Source organism: Fistularia commersonii, chromosome 8 (genome assembly GCF_037954325.1).
Source record: "Fistularia commersonii isolate RoL2024-O1a breed Wild chromosome 8, RoL_Fcom_v1.0, whole genome shotgun sequence".
Classification (NCBI taxonomy): Eukaryota; Metazoa; Chordata; class Actinopteri; order Syngnathiformes; family Fistulariidae; genus Fistularia; species Fistularia commersonii.
Genome location: NC_141291.1, coordinates 10,512,297 through 10,534,842, shown reverse-complemented (window position 1 = coordinate 10,534,842; position 22,546 = coordinate 10,512,297). Strand labels below are relative to the sequence as shown.

Below are 22,546 nucleotides of genomic sequence, written 5' to 3'. Positions count from 1 at the left end.
TCCAGACAACAGACTGTATCCTCCCAGCTAGAAAATTCGAACGTACAGTAGCTGAGAGCGTTGCAGTGAGTGATTTATCAAAGTAACCAGTGCTCTTTTTTTGGCCCAGGGTGTGGAATGGAAGGTAACAGATGACTGTCTAAAGGAGATGTAGGTCACTGAGTCCTGCACTCCCACTGATCTCATCAGATAAAAGAAGGTTGTTTGGCTGCTTCCCGCCATGACACTATATCAGATCTGTAGCCCCATTTTACTTCCTGTGTCGGTGAAAAATCCATGTCTTGTGAGACGCTTGGAGAGGCCATGTCACAGTAATTACTGCATCATGATATCATCTCAGCCTGCTTATCCTTGAATGGCAATAGAAGCTAAATCCCAGTCCTTTTTATGCTTTTCATTTTAAAATGTGACGGGATATTATTCTGAAAACGTGTGTAATATCATGAATGTCCCCAAAATAAAAAGAACACTTCATAGCTCCTTTTCAGTTTTTTTCCCCAAGTATTACCAGGGAATCCCACCACAAAGGTTTCTCATGATGCTCGGGTCCATTTCGTGCCACAGGGTTAACAAGAGGCTTTATGGTGTAATCCCCATCTCGTCTCGCAGATTGTCCTCTTAGTCATTTAACCACTGTGGCGGAGGTCAAAGTCCGTGACCCAGGAAAACTGTGGTCCAATGGACAAGTCAATGAAAAACAACAGCGACGGTGCCTTTGCTGAAAAAGCTGCGATTTATAAGAGTATGAGAATGAGCTGGTCATGACAAACAGATGTTTCCCTGTAAAAGCCACTCAACCCTGACCAACCCCCAAATGTACCCCCCGCACTCCCCACCCCACCTCTGTCCACCCGGGACACAGCTCTGCAGCCCTCGCCACCCAAAAAGGGATTATAAAAAGGCCTCAGGGCAGGCTGACTGGCTGGTTTCACTATCTGGTGGGTGTGACCCACCGCCATCTCTCTGGTTAATCCTTTTGTTCCTACAATCTCTGAGTACCTAGGCACATCTAATCCACTGTACAGCTGTATTTCAGCATTAGATTTCATCACATTCAAGCATCTTCCTGATATCCTCTGCTCAGTTGGCTGCAAATGTGCAGTGAACTTTTAATCCAAAAAGATGATGTGCAAGTTTGGATATTGTAAAATATATAATGACCATAATAGAATAGAATGGCATTCAATGACTTGGTGCCAAATGTTCGCTATGTTTTCTGCTGGTTCACGATCAGATTCTACAATGAAGTCCTTCACACAGTTAACAGAAATCAGTTTACGTTCAATAAATGATCAGTTCCCTTCCTCGTGGCTTGTTAAATGGCTCATGACTGAGGCCATAGAAGGAGTTTTTCATCATTCTCCTCCAATACTGCCAATCTGAAAAATGTATAAATAAACTGTTCATCACAGCTCTACCCCAGCACTTTTACATTTAGTTGGAAACAAAAAGCAGAGGGTGACTTCGTAGCATAATTTGTCCAGTTGAACTTTTGGGAATGAAAGAAGTTTGGGAATGAATGAATGAACGTATGAATGAATAAATAAATAAACATGTTGAACACCTCAATGGGTTATTACAGTACACAGCAAAATGTAGTTTCCTGAAACAAACAAAAAACATCCAAAAATGGTTCTTTGGAGTTATACAGGTGAATCTCAGAAAATTAAAATATTGTTGAAAAATGTATTCATTTCAGTATTTCTGTTCCTAAAGAGCGATATATGTCAAATTTCTTTTCATTTACATGACGTTTACATAACAAGAATCCCAAATTCAGTATAACAGAAAATTCGATTATTAAATAAGACTGATTACAACATTTCTAAAATCCAGAAATCTTGTCCGACTGAATGTATGTCCATGTACTATTGAGTTTGGGACTGTATATGAAATCAGTGACTCCAAAAAACTGGTAAGTGAGACACCGTGGACATCAACACCAGCAGAAGACTTTAGTCACTGGCTGTGGAAACTTTCCAATACATGTCAAGAAATCTGGACTCTGTGGCTCTCCACTCTCTCTCGAGACATCGGGACCCAAAAAGGACATTGGACCACTGAGTAACACTCCCATCCTTTTCCTCCACAGCCCAGGTAAGACCCTTCTTCACCTTCTCTGGTTTAAGAGTGGTTTGACACAGGGAATGTGATGCTTGTAGCCCACATCCTGGATGCACGGGTAGTTCTTGGAGCGTTGACTCTGGCCGAGGTCTAATTCTTGAGCGGGCTTTGCTTCACAATCCTTTCAAGGCTGGTTTTATCCCTGATGCTTGTGCAGGTTTTTCTCTTCAGCTCAACCTTCCATTTAACTGCTTGGATAGAGCACTTTGTGAAGATTCAGCTTCTTGAGCATTGACCTTTTGTGACTTACCCCCCTTGTAGAGGGTGTTCATGACTGTCTCCTGGACAACTGTGAAGTCAGCAGTCTTCCCCATTATTGTTAGGCCTCCTGAACCAGATTGAGGCCATTTAAAGGCTCAGGAAACCTTTGCAGGTGTTTCGAGTTATTTGACTGATAATAGTGTAACACCAAGAGTCCATAGAATAGACCTTTTTCATGATATTCTAATTTTCCGAGGTACTGAATCTAGGAGTTTTCATGAGCTGAAATCCATAGTCTTCACGATTAAAAGAAATTACCATATGAAATACACCACTCTTTGTGTAATGAATCTATATCAAAAACGAGTTTCACTTTAGGGAATAGAATAACTGCAACAAATTAACTTTTGATGATATTCTAATTTACTGAGATGCGCCTGTTCTGTCTGGATTTTGTCAGCAGTCATGACATAATTGCAATGGTGAAAATCTTGAACAATAGACAAAGCATTCAGATTCTCAAATCAAGTGAAAATAAATCTTCTTCACAGTTAATAATAGTTCCTCATTCAAGAGGTAACTTAACATATTTGGAGCAGAAGATAGTGCAGTTGATTCAGTAATACAGTAAAACAGTCTCTTAGTGGTTGACTTTTCACATACAATGTTTGAGATTAGTGTTACTGCTGACTGAATGTGTCCACGGTGGTCTATGTTCTTATTTGTTGGTGTAGATATTAGGGGTTGAGATATACTTAAGTAATTTGTGTTCTCTTAGGTTGTCTAATCTATAGCATGGCCTGTTTGTTGCATTGGCTATCTTGCGAGAACCATGTATCTCCTATCTCCAGGAAAAAAAGGTCCTATTTTGAATTTTTTTAGTTAATTAAGCTCACCAACTCCAGGTTTGTTTAGTTTTCCATTATTCAAAAAAAAAGAAATCTTGGCCCACACAGGCACATTTTTAAAATTCAGATCATCACAAAAACGTAAAATCATCATATTTGCGAGAACATCTTTCCCAAAAGGGCCAACAACAAATGTGCAAAACAAATGAACAGGACAGAAAGTTTTCATTTTTTACCCTGTATAACCGTGCAATGGAAATGATGAAGTACTCACAATTTTTTTCAGAATATACCTCCTGAGTAAGTATTGCTAGTTATTGCTCATCCGTGGCTGGTTTTATTGCTCTAATTTTTTTTCATTATGACTAATAAGGTGGACAGCTCCACAGTGGTAATCTGCATTTACATTACTGGCAATGTAAATACGTATATTACAAGTAGATTGCATAATTAATGTTCACACCATCCAGAAAAACGCTCCTCATTTGGATATAAAGACATGACATAACAGTAACTTAAGTTTTGTCCTTCCAGCTAAAGATGACCTCTGTGCCACTTTTCTGACCACTCCTCCTGCCAGAGCTAAAGTATGCAGAACGTCTTTTCAGCGCAGCCATCCTCTATTTTCTTTATTATCTGCGGGTTAAAAATAACCCTCCTCTTCATCTCTCTTGATCTGTCGTTACGACCTTTCTTGATCAGTGGAAGTGAAGCTACTTCCATGTGCTCTAACTCTGTCTTGATTAAAGTTGCACTATATATTTTTTTAATGTTCATTTCCCACGTGCTCCGGAGACTGTTAATGATCCTACCATTTATTATGTCCCCGTGCAAGATGTGGGAACAGCCAGTGTGGATTTGTCAGGGTTTCAGCGCCATTTATGTGACTCTGTTGCCCATAAGTAGCAAATCTTGCTTAGCAAAACTGAGACCTTTGTCTAAAACAAGATAAGGTCATGAGGTGTAAAGTCCAGTCAGGTAAAATCAGGCAGGATCTCTGCTGTAAGGTGGACTGCGAGGTAAAGCTATGGTTGGTCTTCCTTTCAAGAGAGGGTTTTTTCATCAGTGACTGTAAAATAAGTTTTAAAATCCATCATTTCCAAAAGACAGAAATGCTTCCCCCCCTCCCCTCTCGCCTCTGGTGACTAGAGATAATTAATTCCATCATGTCATTGTCAACGTGGACAGTGAATTTTCTTTGCAGATATGAGGAAAACCTGTGAGTGATGCAGGAAGTAATGAACCCAGTTCCGCTGCACCTTTTTTATGTAAAACATTTAAAATCAGGCATCACAGACCTCATTTACCTTCAATTTCCTTCCCTATAAGTTTTTTGATTGGCTGGTCAGTGGATGCAGTATGTCTCTCCCTGATCCTTTTTTCATTTTGTTCAGATCTCACTTAAACCCAACTCTGAATATTTTACTATTTTACATCAAAATAGGGGAGTTGGAAACACTGCGATAGTCTGGAACACTTAATTGGGAGAAAGAGGATAATGGTTGAACAGATGTAGCGGCTCTGCATCAAGATGATAAATGACAACGATAGAAAACCACTTTAAGGATGCAACCATTAGTTATTGACTCTCAACCTTTATGTTAAGGCTCCACAGTCATAGCTTCCCAGTGCTTTTTGGAGCCAGTAGGATTGTATGAAGTGTAATGTGTGGGCTCATGTTTTGTCTTATTGAGAGATAGAGACAGAGAGAGAGGGAGAGGGAGAAACTTGGCAGTCAGACACCATAACTACTCAACAAATTGCTGTCCAGCCTGCAGTAGGCTTGTGTGCATCATGTCTCAGCATTCGAATGACAGCTCTGAATTGCTTATTATGCAGTTTCTCTGGAGGGCTCTGCTTGCACATGCAAGGCACAATCTCTTTGCAGCAGCAGCTGACTAGGGAAACTGTGGAAATAATTGTCTGTCGTTCCTCGTTGGCCGCTTTGACGGCTGGCGAATCCTTTTGTGGCGTGCTAACAGAGTTGTTTCAAGTTTCTGTCAGTGCGGCAGGGTGTGCGCTGGTACGAGTGTGTTCCATGCTAGTTCACATCTGTGGATTATTCTAAAATCTACAGTGTCAGACCGTACACTGAGAAGCTGATAGGATGGAGATAGGTATGAACATAACTGTAGTTTTTGCACTGGTAGATGGACACTTTTTTTTTCCCCAGAAGATCCCCATAGCACTGTCTTAGAGACAGGTCAATTGCACAGGAGCTAGCAAGCTGCAATGCACGCTCAAGCATTTTTTTTTTTTTTTTTTTTTCAGTTCAGAGTGAGAGACTTACTTGATATTAGCCTGCAGGGAGCATGGTGGCGAGTCGCTTGGGTCCGCATTCAAAAGCAATGAAGAAGAAGTACTTTGTGAGGGGGTACTTTGGCATATGCTGATTTGCATATAAGTGTCTTGATCTGGGTAAAAATATATGTGGAACATGGGAAAAAAGAAAAGCTCAGTAAAAAAATAAAGCTCGTTACCAGTCTCATTTTCAGAAAGTGTGTTTCAGCGTGTTCTGAAATGTGTATGATTTCAGATCAAAGATGCAGAGAGCTTGGAAACGTTCAAAAGCTGTAATCAACTTTTCATCCATTTCGCACATTGGGCTATTATCCACCAGACAAACGCAGACAGGCGTAAAAAAGAAAGGATACACTTTAATCGTCTCTGGTCACTCTGCTCTGTTGGAAATATTTAAAATCAATCGCTGGTGATTTCACAAGGGTTGTTGCAAGGTGAAAACCAGCTCTCTATATTTATATTAATTACCTCTTCAGTACAATTTGACTGTTTGAAAGTTCAACTGCCACTTCACTTTTGGAGCAGGAAAAGAGGTTCAGCATCTGGGGGCAAAAGACGTTATCAGTTTTAGCCAAATGTCACCCGATGGGGGTGGACGGTCATAAGAGAGAATGTTTCATTTTGTTCACTCGCGTGTCACTAAGTGATGGATGCTTCGAGAGCGAAGCAGGCTGTAGTTGCACAGCTGCCTTGGGGGGAAATTGTGAAAAGCACCAAAGATTTTAGTGCTGCTTTTCACAGGCACAGTGGAGATGCCATGTGAGGTCACAGAGGAATAAATATAGCCCCAAGAAAGTGTGAAAGACTGAACTCAAACTGGGATGATGGGCCGTTCCTGTGACTCTTTTGGGGAAGGAAAACCATAGCATTTCCATGATTATTATTATTAATGTTATTATTATGTCAAGGCATAGTGCTGCATTAAGGTCGGAGAATTTTCCACTATCCATTCCTTCCACATTTGCGGTGTTATCTTCGGCTTTCTGGCTGCAGCGGCATCCTTCCCGGCCTCCGTTCTCCAGCCTGCTGCTGATGTGAAAGTGTGAACCGTCACCACAGATGGTCCAAATTTCACACTGTATCGTCTCCAACTCGCTAAATTTCTATTACATCTTTCCTAAGTCACAGGGCACCATATGGCAAGTGATAATAGCGAGAAGAAAATATATATATATTTCCATGTAACTTTATCTTAGCCTTACTGCATGCACTCTGAAATACACACTAAAATAAAGCCTCAATTTCAAACGGACGTGCACAACCGAATGTGATTCAGTGGGCGAGGATTTGTGCTTGGCGTTCCCTCCTATCTCAGCTCTCGGTGCTCACACTGATCTGTACATGGTGGATAATATTTTGTCTTTAGCCAGGATAAATAGAAGCTTGGATAATTGAGTCTTCTGAATAAATGATGTTTATAATCATAGCCCTAGGTGTCAGCTAGCATGGCTAGGGAGACAGGGCGGCGGGTGGGTAAGGGGGTTTGGAGCGGAGTTCCAATCATCTGTCCACACGAGCTCCTCCAGGGCAGATGATTATGTGAGTCTAAACTGCTGCATGGGTGGGTAATGGGATTGCCAGCATTTTGGCCTCCTGCTGGATAAGCTCCCCTGATAGCATTGCTGACCTCCTCCCCAGGAGCTTGGACAGAGAGTTGTAGCTTGGCTCTATTTGCTGTGCATTTAAGGTTAAAAGGGCCATGTAAAATACAAGGGCACCAAAAGGTTATCCAGAAAGATGGTGGCAGCAATCAACCAGCTTAGAATGAAATTCAAATAAGAGAATTTAGTATAAATCTCCCAAGCGTATTGTTTTTTTTTTTTTTCCCCCTTTAGAAACAATTGGATCTTACATGAGGGTAAACACAATTATAGAGCAAACGCCTCAGAAGACGTAAATTAGCAATTTTTGGTCATCTTCCTGTGTGAGTGCCTGTGCCCTGTTAGTTTCATCTCTTGAACCTTGTTCCTCTCGCAAATGCAGCTCTCCCCGTCAGCTTTTGTTGTAATGATTTTCCAGACAGTGCCTCTTGACATACTGAGTAACTGGAGTCGCTTTTCTCATTTGGACACAGATGATTTGGCCCTTTTGAGCTCTGTTGGTTGTCTCGTGTTCTTTTGAAACTCCCCTATCAACCGGCTGATTGAAACACCTCCTCAATGGCTGACATGTTTTTGATTAGCATTCAACCAAATATGTGATTAATTGGAATCTCTTTTTTTTTTACGTGAAAGGTCGGAAGTTAAAAAAAAAACAAAAAACAGTAACGATAGAACACACTGAATAGATTAACCACTGAGCTCTGCCTGATGCTTTGAGGATAATTACATGTTTTGGCTCAGCATAGAAGAGTTTCTGTGCACAAAACAAAGATGTGTCGACCAGCAGCGGGAAGCGGTACTGTTAGAGGTGTGTGCCTGTCCTTAATATCGTTGGCCTTAGTGTGACAAGAATACTGTCACTCATTTAAAAATAAATCCACTCCTGGGAGTCTTATTTCCCCCAACACACGAGGCAAAACACATAAATAAATCCAAAAAGGTCAACATAGTGCAAAATCAGAAGATGTTATTTCTTTTTTATCACAACAGCATATTCCAGTCTTTGTGAAGCACGTTATTGCAGTACTTACTCACACACACACTCCAAACTTGAGCTGTTGATTTCTGTGTCGAGCTTTAAGCTTGCACTATAGAAACAAGGCATAATAGATGTGAGAGTGACATAATCATGTTGAAGGGATGTAAGCAGCCTGCCAGGAACATTGCTTCTATCAGCTCCCATGTTGCATTAGTGATGATTTACCAGGAGGCTCTTACAAAGAGTCTTCAGATCACTATCCCGAGCTCTTGCCAGTGCCAGAAAAGGCCCCCGAACAACAGGCCATGTCCACACACGCATGTGCTAGGCTGTAACCACCTTGCGCATTGTTATTCATAACCCACCTTACTAGCCAAATCAAGCTCCCCCCCCCCGCCCCTTCAAAAAAAATATATAGGTCATTTTGTCCTAAAAATGTCTCCCTCAGCCTAAGGCTTGCTAGAGCATGAAATAGACTTTGCAGCTCATTCACTGAGCAACAGCTACCGGGAAACTTTTTGTTGTTGTTGCTCATTTCTCATCCACCTTTGTTGCTGTAATCTAACATACGGTGTTCGCTCACTCAAACCTCCTCACTTTCACTTTATGACCCGAATAAGATATCAGCAGTTTGCCAGGTTTGGAATGTGACAGGCGAGACTAAAGTCATAGAGATTTCAATAATATGGTTGTGGAACACTCTACAATGCCATCCACCTCTGCCTTTCAGACCCCCAAACCTCCACCACCACCTCCTCCTCCCCCCACCACCCAGTGCTGATAAGCTGGAATTCGGGGGTGGATTTCAAAATGCTTTGGATTTGCAAAGTGCTTGCTGATATGGCAAAGGCAGTCAAATGTCAGACAGTACAATTACGCTCTACCTGTTTGTAATGCTACCTACCCCCCCCTCCACCAACCTGGCAGATGAACTGCCACAATACTCAAGCCTCCTTTGGGTAGAAAAGGCAAAGCTCCAAAACACAATATGCAAAAAATAAAATAAGCATCTGCTGTCTCCGCTGTGGGTCTGACAATTTGGCAATTTATGGAGGGAAATTCACTTGTGGTATGGCAAATAGGATAACAGAGTAAGGAAATGCGGTTCGGTACCATTTGCTTTCAAGCATTTCCAGATTTACTCCCAAAACGGCATCATTTCTAGCGGTCTTTTGTTTCCAGGCCGTACTACACAATTTCCGTCTATGTCCGATGTATGAAGTCTCTGGCGACTGCACCTTGAAAACTATCACATGTATATCTAAGCTTGGAGGCCAGAAGTGGAGTTGCCTGGTGCCCCTTTCATTTCTGCTGTGTTTTCTTACAGCCAGCCAAGCCTGAAGCCATTCATCAACTCGGCAAAGTGAGGCTACAGTGCAAAAGAGCTAAACAGCATTCACCACAATGACTGTGAGATCAGCTCTCCACACAAACCAGCGGGTGTGTCAAAGAGAAGCACAATTACAGAGGAGAGGAGAAGAGGCGGAGAAAAGACCATGAAGTGACAGTGTCAGTCATGTAGCTTCTAATTTTGGTTCCTGTTTAAGCTCTGCTTTGTCTCAACCTAGGTTTTTCCGTGACCGGTGTCTTCCATGATCGCAAGCTATTGAACAGACAACAACCACAGACACGCACGCACAAACACACATCGGATGTGAGATGATGAATAAGTCTGGCTGGTGTTTTCTAAAATCAAAACTCCCCCTTGTTGTATGGCTTCTTAAAAACTAATTCCCTTGTAAAATTTTCACACAAATTTCCACTCAGCCAAAAATGATCCACAAAACATGGATTAAAGTAAGCGTGCATCCTTCTTGATGTGAGAGCACAACAAACGGAACTTCTAGGCTGGAATCCAAATGAGGAGAAAGATATAGATATGCTCCAAGTGAGAGGAGAGATGAAAATATGACAGATCAAAACCAGAGGAGACTTATGGAAAAGAAATTAAAACTGGCCAATGCTGCTGACCTGCTATACCACCGTGAATCCTAAATTCAACCGAATAAACTGTTGTTTAGATGAGAATAATAATGGAAAAAAGACAAGAGTCCACACACATTTTAGATGTATATATCTATATATATATATATTTATATTTATCTTCATTTATTTTAATATTTAAACCCACTTAAAGTTGTCAATACAACTTTTGAATGAAAGGCACAGGAAAAATCAGACAATGCTGATATAATACTCCAAAGAAAGAATTACAGTACAAAAGTGGACAGTTAGATATGCACATACAAATCCCTCCAGGTTTAACATTCTCCAGACAGGGGAAACAGAAATATATCTAACACAACAAATAGAGTTGGGACATTCAAATCCATAAGCCAAACTTTTTTTCTTTATTGCTTTTCCATACTGACACCGGTCAAATTGCCTCCTCGGGTCACTAAGGAGGTGAAATTTTCTACTGCTGTGCTTTCTCGTTTCCCCCGTTGATGGAGAGGCTCTCGTCTAACTGTTTGCTGCGCATTCACCGTGCTACACAACACTCCACTGGGCATTTAGCATCTGATTCCAAACATCAAAACTGATGATTTACAAAAAACATATGAAGCGGTAGCTCGAGTTTTTTTTTCTTTTTTTCCAAGTCATCTGAATGAAATGTCTCTAAAATTAATTACAAAATGAGCCTACATTTGCAAAATACTTCTGTCCTTTGGTCCATTGACTGTAAAATCAACCCAGTCGGCAAGTGGCGCAAAAATGTTCAGCAGCATTCCGATGCTTCAGAAATTAAAATATCAGGACTGCAATCAGTTGTAGACGAAGTCAGATGTCTGTGTTCCCTTCTTTCACATTTTGCTAGACAGCATTTAAAGCACCCAACACTGGGATGACTCTCCGCAATTTATCAGACACAGGAGGTTAAATACAATCTGATACAAGGGGCCCCTTCCATTCAGTTTTTGACTCGTCTTCGGAGGACTCACTCCTTCAGTCTGACTCCTCAAGCCTAGATCTTTTGACCTTGACAAAGGAATGTTTGTCTCAGTCTAACTAAACCCCGTTTAAATCAATAAAGAGAGAGTTTGATAAAGCAGAGGGGTATAATTTGATGGCGAGAGAACTTATCTCGTGATTTGATTATTGGAGGAAAATCCCTATAAGAGTTTGCCAGCACATATGAGACTGTAAGGTTGATTGAAATCTCCTGAATAGGAATTGGGAGCAAAGGTTCTGCCACTTTGTACTGTTAAGGGTTCTTAATATTAAATATAGCCTCTTTGGTATCAGTATGTCTGCATCAAGACACCACCACTGTTTATCCTATTTTGTTACCAACATGCAGCGGTAAATACTCTCGCTGGTTCCTATTGAAATACGGGGGCATAAAAATGATGATTGCAACTGTCATGGAACCTGCAAATTGAATGATTGATAGAGCAGCGAGAAATTAGACTTGTATAGCTGTCAAGGGTCTACCTCGTCTATCGGCTGCAGTTTAGCCTTCCTCACTGCCAGACAGTAGGAGATTCATGCCACCTCCTTTCCTGCAGCAAAGCCACAGGGAGAGAGAAAAAAAAAAACCCACGGTACAGCAAAAAACGTAAACGTACCAATCTACATAATGTCAGCCCAGAAAAATGAAAATAATTCAAAAAGAAACAAGAGTTCCTGGGGGCAAAATTTAACCGCGGTAAAGATTAAATTTTATAAAACAACAGTTCTGTGGAAATGTGGAGTGAACAGAACAGATATGGACAGCGTTGTGCGACATTGCTGCTTTTGTAGTTGCTTGGACACACTGCATTAGCCTCAGTCCAGCAAAGAATGCATTTCTCAGAGCCCTTTCTCATTGCCCCACATACCCCATAGATGGTGAGCCCACTCTTAAGCGGGGGATAGGTTGGTTTTATCGCATTTCTAACCTGGCTCTAAATACAACTTCTTGGTACTTCCCTCTTTTTTTTCCAGACAAGAGCAAAGTCAGGTAGAAGATGGACCTTTAATAAAACTGTTTTTTTTTAGTTGGATTCTTACAGTTCCTGATGCAAGACCTCCATTGCTTTCCGGCTCCTGTGCAAAGGAGAGCAAATGACATCGTGTACAAGAACCGGGATCTCAAAGTTCACAGATTGCGAGTACAGGATCCAGTCTCTCAGTGCGTCAGGCTCACGCCAACTCCATTAATTACCTCGCTGCAGCTGAGGAAGAAGCGGCAGCTAATTGTGTTAGATACTCTCGCAATTCCTTAGCCGCCTGGAAGCGACCGTAGCGCTTTTTGGGTTTGGTGCACTCATCCAACAGCACCTCAAGCTGTCCATCTTTGGCTATGTGGGCAGGTGGGTCATGGAGGAGACCTCCAGTGGTGCCTCGCCACGTAGCATATCGTGATAATAGGTTCTGGCAAACAGCATAGTAGTTGTGGTCTACTGTGACCCTAGAACAAAGGGAGTCCTTGGAGAAAGACAGACAGGCCTCCCTGTCACACTCCTCGAAACGGCTCTCATACCAGATGTCATAGTTTTCTGGCTTGTCTGTGGAGAGACAGAGATTCAGTTAAATTAGGATGGCATAATAATATACATCACTTAAGAGTCACAATATACAACTACAATATAAATCAGTCATTGAAAAACTGAAACCTATTTGGTCATAAACATCTTTTACAGAGTGAATAAGGCCTGTTTTTTTTTTTTTTTTTTTACAGGATAGAAAAAATGTCTAGGGATACATAGTCCTTCCTATATGCTTCAGTTATGCTGACAAACCAGCAGATAAAATTCACTTTTGGCCAGACCATGGGAACTTGGATGTTTTTGAGAGATTAGCACATGAAAGAAAATAAATGAAAAAACAAGTTTTTTTTTTGACCCACTACTGTTCAAGTAATTAAACAGAATATGAACCTGACCAGAAGTTGAGAGAACCAAAGAGATATTTTGGCATGCCATGAGCACCAGGAGGAAATAATTTTTCAATACACAAACAAACCAATCTACCATTTGATTTGGAATAAATGAACCCCTTTTCCGTATTATTGAGCAAATAAAACCTTATTTCTGCCACTGATTTCATGTTTCATTTTTTCTTAATGAGAACTAGGCTGAGGAAAAAAAAAAGGGCCGAGGAAATAACCCACAAAGATGGGTTATTGTGGAAAAGGGAGGGCTGGACCCAGAGAATGCGTGACACATACTCTGCATGTCAGAGTTAATACACATCTCCGCCTGCTTATCAGAGCAACTCAATCAAACATCCAATGCTGCCCTATTAGAACAGGGACCATGTGACCCACCAAAAAGGAGGGGCACATCAACATCAATCAGTTTAGGTTATCAAGATGGATATGACTGTGTTTGCACTCCACCAGTGTCCGCACACACACGCACGCACGCACGCACGCACGCACGCACGCACGCCACACACACACACACACACACACCAAGGTGAAAGCAATTAATGTTTCTGTTTTGCCAATGCATCACATCTTTGTACTGATTGACAGATGGCATCAGGGGGAGTGTCCTTCTTGTTCACTCGACACAGCAGCCATCAAGCAAACACACGCATATTACCTTAAAAAGAGGAAGAGGCTCTTTTCAAGGTCAAAGCAGAGTACAGTGAGCAAAAAAAAAAGAAATAAATAAATAAGCAACTTTGACAGAAAACTAAATGCAAAAGTCTGGTCGATTTACTTTCACCTCAGTTCCCTTTGATGATTCCATGTAAAAAAACATGAGTGGTTCCAAAGCAGACAAAATGATTTCCAATTCAAATGAAGAGAAGTGCACGTTGTATGGATAAGTTGGGCCGACTAGCTACTTCTTGTGTTTACTCGTTCTCGTTCCCTTCTAGGAAACTCTGGAATTTAGTACATTCTTTTTGCTCCTCTTTCTTTCTAGGCATACATGGAGAATTGACCTTGGCTTGGAAATATTTGTCACTATAGCCAAATGTTGCACTGTTAAAACTATGTTATTTTTTAAAAACACACACCTGCTATGGTCTGCGTTCTTTTGAAACCCTACTGCTCAAGTGCTGCTTTCTATGCAGACGCCTGCATGTCAGCTCCTGACGAAAAAAACTGAGGGTTACATTATATGGTATGTGTTTCAAAAATCACCGAGGGTAAAACCATCCATAAATGCTATAAAGTCAATGATGGGGAACAGTTTCTTTTTGCACCACTGGACTGTGTAAACATGGTGCCACTCAAATGGTGTTGGTTTTATCAAACTGACCATGCTGTATCAATATGGTAGCCCTAGAAGAGAAGAAGAGAGGGTGGTATGGTTGAATTCTCCTCACATCGGTTTGGTTTACGAATCAATTGCCCTCCATTTCGACAGAGGATTCATAAAGACTTGGAAGTTTGCAATTTGGGGCTGATTATTGTACAGACTGAATTCTCTGCACATGGGGCTTGAGAGTTTTACTACACCCATATACTGCTGCTGCCAGCACATCACAGTGACCCCATCATACTCACTGCCCTGCACACACGCGTGCATAGATATACTTGATGCCTGATCACTGAATGAACAGGGTCATCAGCTGAGATTTCATCCCCTAAATGTGTCTGCCAGGCCAAGGGTCTCAAACAAGATTGTGCTTCAAGACCAGCAATGGCCCTCTGTGACAGGACTGAGAATGCAATAATTGGTTATAAGGCAAGCATAAAGACACAGGAGTGTAACTCCAGGGTACAACCACATCTTGGACTGCAACCTTAGTATGTGATACATCTAATGTGGTATTGACTCATACACTACTCATATAGTATATATTTTAGAGGAATGGTCCATTATTTTTCGATAATACATAAAATATGGAAATTATTGTATGTGACCAAAAGGTCAGAATTGCAGGGCTGAGAAAACATTATCAAAAATTAAATTGTTTACACTGTGCTACATTATAATCAGCCAGAAAAATATGACTTCAAACATGAGGGGAGTTGATTGATGATATAAAGTGGCAATTACTCTGGACCTCAGCGACAAGGAAGGCAGTCTTCATGCCTTTATCACCAAACGTCTGCCCATAATCTCTCTATTGTAAGATGCGAGAATAGTAAGTTGTTACCACCAGTGCTTACCATACACTGATTTATTGTGGGGGCCAGTAACAACACCAACAGTGACTGCCACTTATTAATTCTCTATACATTTTAAATGGGTAGAACCTGAACCTATTGAAGAACACACCATATTGATTTGTGCAGCCACACACTTTCTACTGACACTTTTCATATGGATTCTAAATAATGAATAAATGGCTATCTATGATACAGTTATCACTCTGCGATAAGACAAACTAAGCTACTACACTGTATCCAAAGGCAGAAAGCCATTTTCAGAATGATCTATTTCTATTCTGCATGATCAGATTCTTTTCCTCTATTGGCCCCTTTCATTTCTCAAAAAGTTGAATTGTTTAGTCAATATATTCAATACATTCAATCAAAGTGTCCCTGATAAGGAATTAGAAAAATATGACACTACGTGATGGGTGGTCCCCATTCTTGTTCAGTACGCCCCGCCAAAAGAACTGAAGGGAAGGGCACCGCCACATTTTTAGTGTGTGGAGTACAGTTCTCACTGTCCCTGTTAAGGGGTTTATTTTGAGAGGCGAAAAAACTGGGGCATCGGAGATTGCTCGTTATCTGAACTATCTTTGCTTTGATCGGTATGACTGCGTCGGAGCAGAAGGGGTGCTGGATAAGTATATTCTTAGTGATGGGACTTTGTGGATGTGCACATTTGCCAGCAGCACTTGCCCCTTGAGACCCTTCCTCGAACCTCAGCTACAGTTTCATAAGCTACAATAGGCAATCATAGGGCTGACAGTGTGGAGCCTTTTTTCAAGAATCCAAGCGCTGGTCAGTATGACAGTAACTTCAATAACTTATTTGACAGGATGAAAAAACACAGACTAATTACTGTTATGAAAAAGTGATACCTGAAAGTCATTGAGAATAACCGACCGCCATTGTATAAATAAACCAGCATCACTTGGTTACAGTTGATAAATGCTTTTCTATAAATTATAGAATCATTATAGCATTGTGTTTCTTCTATCATATCTCTGGGGCAGCTTTAGCTTGACATGCATGTATGCCTCTGAGAAAAGATAAATTGTCATGGTAAATGAGGAATTGACCCAGGCTCGGAGTTCTATGAAGATGTACCAAATAAATTATATGTGTTCCATTAAGGATAAATGGCACCACTCACTCTGCTTAATTAGTCTTTTGTCTGCCACAAGAACATTCTCGGCATCAACAACGATGACCTTTCCATCACGTGGGCCGACTGCAAAGTTATCAAAGCTGACGTCGAGCAGGTACAGGGCAAATTCAAAGTCATTGTTGGTTAGCTGCTCTGCAATGTCCATCAGCTGACGCGCCAAGTCGACCCTCTTCTCCCAGGGTGCGTTGTAGTAGCTCCACAGTTCTTCACCCACGTAGTTGACTGCCACCATGCGCCCACATGCTCCCAAGTACTTAGCGAAAGGCCAGCCCTCATCTGATGGAAAGCTCTAGAAAGGAAAGAACAAAAACAGAAATACAGAGAGTACAATATAGATTGAACATTTTTATGGTCAGTAAATACGCATAAATTAATTTTTCCCCACAAAGATGGGGAAAATCTTTTTTTTTTTAAACACGCCAATACATTATTTCGCAAGGTGTCTCATTTTGAGACCCCATTCTAAGCACTACAGTAAAAAAAAACTGCCACATGATCAAATGAAACACAGCCAGCACTGAATACAACAGATTAAATAACTAAGAGCCAATTTTTGTTGAAGCCTTACAGGTATAAGCTGATGTACACTTCCTGTGCTCAGTGATTTCAGAGAACTAATAGGAGGTGATTTGTGGTAGCAGCAGTTAGTAGGAAACCCTCAAATGATGTGATAAAATAGTGGTGATTACATCTACTGTGTGGTGTTGGCGAACCAAGTTCAAGTTTGTGCATACTGACAACATCAATGTTTTACATGTTAAAACAGATAAAATATAAAATAAATACTACTAGCAGAAATGTGTAATTATTGATGTTACACAACAACTCGATCTTTCTTAAAAACTGCATTTTTTTTGACAGCAGCTTCTGTATATCCTCCCCCCACAAGCCTTGGCATCTCACCCTCTTTCATAATCTTGCTTTTGTCCTTGCCCATTATGAACTCAAAACAAGTAAACAAATTGCCAGAATACAATGACATAATCACCCAGGCTGTATTTGTGCATAATAATACCCAGCAATACCCGTATAACAATGGCTAAAAAGCCTTTTTCGGCAGCAATAACACTGATAACTGATAGAGAACCAGGACAACTCATAATTTTTCTTGGTATCAGTAGCCCTCTGGAACCCCAGGATATCATGTATATGGCTAAGGTCACACTGCAGCATTAGACGGTATAGTGAAAACTAATAAGACTACTGTGTCTCACAGTGGATATTTCACTTGCTCTCAGCATCTTTAGAGTACGTTTTTTTTTTTTCCACTGTGCATGTAAACTCCACTTCACAATCTAATGAAATACAACTCATTACCATCTGATAGTTGCCATAAGACAAATACAGTGGCCTGGCATCTAAAAGCGTGTGTGACAAAGAAATTCAATTAAGTGACATGTCGATGCTATTGCTGTCGATGCTGTCGATGCAAACTATTAAGAGTAATTTTATATAGGACACCAAACTATGTTGGCATTGTATTCCTTTATAACATTTCTTTAAAAAGATTTAATAAGGCAAGAGTGCTGAAGATTAAAACATCTGGTTCCCTTTCATGATATAGCATAACTTGCAAAGGAACCAGGTGCTTTATTTTAAGGCGCAACCTATATACACCTTCAAAGAAATCCGACAGAACAGTTCTGAACATGTCATTACCCTAAGGATGTATACATTTTTGCCTTTATGAAGAAATCATGGCAGATAGACATTCATTTAGATTATGAGACTCCAAATGAATGGTGTACAAAATATTGAGTTACAATATTACATTTAGAAGAAGTTCCAGCACAAAAAACAACAATACTCCAGTCTTTGTTAAATCTATTTCCTTGCAGCTACCCAATTAATGAAGGGCTGGGCAAAAGTCTATCAACAAAGACCTTCCAATTTCCGACCACCCATCAGAGTAAGTCATCCTCAGTTGTACAACTGTTTAATGCCACATTACCCTCAAAAGGTTCAGTCACAATAACTTTTTTATGTTTTCTGTTAAAGAAAATGTGCAAGAAAAACAAGTCAGAAATGCCAGTGGTGGAATGAATAATACAAAGGAAAATGGTGTATGTCTGAAATCAAGAGACAGTTAGGACAAGAAGATAATTCCATCTATCGTTTGCAGTTGGTACAGACACATTAGCTCGACCCACAATAAACTTCACATCATATTTTGATGCGGCAAATCCAAGCAGCTCTTGGTCTTGTTGACACAACCTAGTTTGTTCAATGTAACTGCAAAACTGGATTTGTAAAAACACCATCCATCCATCCATCCTCTCATCCTTGCAGGGTGGACAGATAGATGGGAAGAGTGGTTTAGGGGTGAGGGACAGAGTACAAGACAGGAAAAGTCAGAGAATGTGATGGAGGAAGCAAAGAGAAGAGACAAACAGAGTGTCTTTCATTTCTCTGCTTGAGTAGACAGGGAAAATAAACCAGCTAAGGCCTGCCTGCTAAACATCTCTTTCTTTGTTGTCAGGTTGCTGAAGAAAAAGGCGCAAAAGTAGAACAGCAGCAGATTGGATGTTTGGAGGTGTAAGAGGCAGGATAAGGATGAACATCCTAAGGCTACTTGCAGACAGTGAACATCTGTTAGTAGATGGTTCAGCCCTCATCTGCAGGTTGTAAATGCAAGCTGTTGATCATTCTATGGAGGGCTCTTTCAGCTGTGTCAATATCTGGTGTCTTACAGTTAAAGCTTCTTTTTATATAATTCTGGGATCATTTTGATACAGAAGAATGGAGTTACACTCAACTAAGCCATGAAGTCAAACACATTGACATTTTCCCACCAATCATTCGCTCTCAGCTTTATGGAAATTAGTAATTCTGCAACAATTACACCGATGAATTGGGGGGTGGAGGGAGGTAACCCAATACTCTGTCCACTGCAGCTTATCTATACTGACCTGAGAAGTACTGCATGTGTGTGTGTGTGTGTGTGTGTGTGTGTGTGTGTGTGTGTGTGTGTGTGTGTGTGTGTGTGTGTGTGTGTGTGTGTGTGTGCGTGCACGCATTATAAAGGTTCACAAGTTAGTTTCATGTCTTATGCTCTATACAAATGTTGAATGTACAAAGCTTATGATTGCATATACTGTACCGATAACTCCGGGAAGTAAATCTGATCACTGTTCTTGTCACTGAAAGCAAAACTCTTACTTCATGCTTTGCAAAAACCTTAGGATACACAACTTTTTGTCAAATATTTGTAATTTTTTGGGTGTTTCTCTTGGAATTCAATGCCATGGCCAAACCTATTAAACCAAAAACTTATTGAGGACCACCTTGCTCTGACTTCCAAATCTTAACTGACTAATCCAGCCCAAAAAGGTAGAGGCAGAGCAAAACAGTAGCATTGACTAGGGATGTCTGTGCTTTCCACTCCCCCTCCTTTAACACAACAGACACACTGCCATCCTCTTGGGAGGAGTTTGGAGTGGGTTGAAATGAAACAGGGCCACAGACAAATGGGCAGCCTCTTGAGAAGAGGATGAAACGAATAGAGCGAAAGGCACGGGAACACACACCTGCGTCCCGACATCTGCTGACAAAGACATACCCTTCCACTGGACCACTTGGGGGAGGGCATAGGCGTGTGTGTGTGAGTTCGAAAGAGGTTCTTTTGTGTGCACACACACACATGAATGTGTGTCTACGTGAAATTGTATCCCAGTGCATGTGAATGAGAACATGCAACGTGACTGGGGCTGATAACAACCTCCATTCAGGGGCCGGGTAAACATGAGCAGCTCCCAAGATATTGCCTTGGCTGCCCATAAAGAACACTGGTCCATCAAACACACGTACACAGATGCTGCAACATAGACATATGTGCACACACACACGGCAGACAGAGCCATGGTTCTAAAATGAAATGCTTAAAAAAAAAAAAAAAAAGCTAGATGCTTTCATCCTGCAACCACAACTACTTACAGCAGAAAGGAAATTAGTAGTTTGCCACAAGAGTGTTTCAAGTGTGCAGCTTGTTAAAGCCCCGGGAAGGGTGTGGCATAAATTCTCCACATTTTCTGACCTAAACTAAACCCCTCCACTTTATAGCATGCAAGTTGAGGCAAGACTCAAAAGTCCTGGGGATCAAATGGTGAAGGTGAGGAAGTGAGGAGACGTGTTCAGTCAGACACAACAAGTTTAAAAAAGAAAAGAAAAAAAAAAAAAAAAAAAAAAAAAAAGGACTTTGAACCTTGATGTTGTTAAATGAGCATTACCTACCCGGTTTATCAAAGAAGCTTAAGCTTGGCATCAAGGAGTCACATCTGCCCTGTTGGGTTAGGTTTTTGTTGATCTAGTGAGTCGGGAGGATGTGTGGTAAGCCCCGTCTGGCATTTTGGGGGCCATTTAAGTTTAAAATCCAGTCGGTTAGTCTGCAGCAAGAGCTGAGGCCCCACGAGGGAATGGGCCTTAACTCCTCACCCTGGCACACATGCTACCCTTTTCTTCTTTTCGCCTTTTCTCATGCCTCTGATTCCTACTAAACCCCTTTTCCTGCTTCTTTTTGTTCCACCCAAAACCTGTAAAACAGTGCCATGACGCTGTCTGTTACAGACGTGGGAGCCTAAAATGCTGTGTCAGAGCCCCAAGCTGGGGATCACGTGTGTGCTGAAAATGGGTAATGAATGGGTACTGAAAGTCTGTAACTGACTTTAGAAAGACCCTGCCTTTTTCTTTGCAAGACACATCTCTGCATTCAATGGCCAGTACCTAAGAGTACTCTTAAGACAGATTTGTTCAAGTGTCTGGAAAAGCATGTAAATGACAAAAAAATCTGAGTGGAAAAAACAAAAAAAACACAAGGAGAGGGTCAGCAAAAGAAGGAAAGACATACATGTATTGCTTGGGGCAAGGACAGAAACAGGTTAGGTAGGCCTTGGTGTTGAGCCAGGTTCTCCTATGTAAAGAGTGGGAAAAGAGGATGACGAATAACAAGCCAATAAGCTGCTTCTCATGGCTGCTGGTACACACTGGAGCAAATTGAAGTAAAATTTAGTACTGTCCTGAATCTGAATCTGAGAACTGAGCACCCATAAATCCCGGCTACTGCAAGATGAGGAATGTATTAAGTCATTGGCAATGGTATTGACTCAGTCTAGGTGGTACTGCCGCCCACATGACTGGAGAGGAACCCAAGTGAATCTTGGCCTAAGACCTGAGCACTGTGGGTTTGGGGCCTACATCAAGGGCTAAGTATTTCAGAGCTGGCAACAATTTTCTCAGGGGCAACAGAGTAGTGCAGAGAGCAGTGTGGGAATTTAACTTTCTTCAAACAGGAACGGAGCTGATGGATTCTACATACAAGCAATTTTTTTTTCCTACCAGTCACAATTTAATAATTGTACTTTTGTGTATTGCATGCTGTTGCATGTCTGCTTCAGTGTGAAATCAACAATGAAATCAATGCAATTCCCTGGGAGATCATATTAAATTAATACTGGTATCTTGGGTTTATAGTTCTGGTTATCCATGTATTTCAGTCTTCCTTTCTCTATGTGTACTGAAGACTAGCTGACAGAAGGGGTTTGTTTCAGTTAACACTTGATACTTAAACTCACACCTTAGCATAAATGTTTAATGGCTGAGGCAATGTGTCTTAATTGCGTGTTTCTACAGGGCACCGGCATCGGTTTCAATTGATCTCAATTAGGAGTGGCTGCAAGTTTAAAAAAAAATTGCATGCAGAGCAGTATGTTTTGAAATTAACTGAAATTATATTATCATGTTACTTGAACATTTTACTTTGGCAATTGAAAATACAAAGTTCTAATAAACAAACCTCTATCACTCGACAGCATGGATAGATTGAGATACTAAGATTTAGATACTAATGATTTTCGTCACTTATTTTGTATGATTTTGTTTATTATCCCATAATATGGGGATTTCCAGATATTTCCTTCTCAATCAAATTACATTGATAGAGAGCTTGACACATTAATTTGAGGGTACATTTTATGTTCCCTAGTTTAACTCCACCAACTTTAAAACACAAGGCCTCAGCGAATTAACATTTCATTAAATTAATTATACCTATGGGAATAGTTCTCGTTACAGGAGCATGGACTGTATTTCACAGGAAAAGACTGGCCTCTAAGGAAACGTTCTTGATGATAACGATTATAAGTACTGTATTAGATTAATAAATAAAATTAAAAAATAAAATCTTTCTATAGTCATTTTTAACTAAAGCTATTACTATTAACAATGAAACTAGAGGGAACATCCAAGGCAATAAAGCCTAATGATTTATCTTTTCTGTTGATTTGAAAATAA

General features: G+C 40.8%; 1 protein-coding gene across 1 annotated transcript in view; it reads right to left on the bottom strand.

Moving 5' to 3' along the window:
- Positions 1–10,115: 10,115 nt before the first annotated feature.
- Positions 10,116–22,546, bottom strand: part of dipk2ab (divergent protein kinase domain 2Ab) — a 31,878-nt gene continuing 19,447 nt past the window's right edge. The window contains 2 exon segments of the mRNA XM_086151111.1: positions 10,116–12,544; positions 16,247–16,550. Of these exon segments, the coding sequence (XP_086007237.1) occupies positions 12,198–12,544; positions 16,247–16,550 (651 nt within the window). The 3' untranslated portion in view covers positions 10,116–12,197.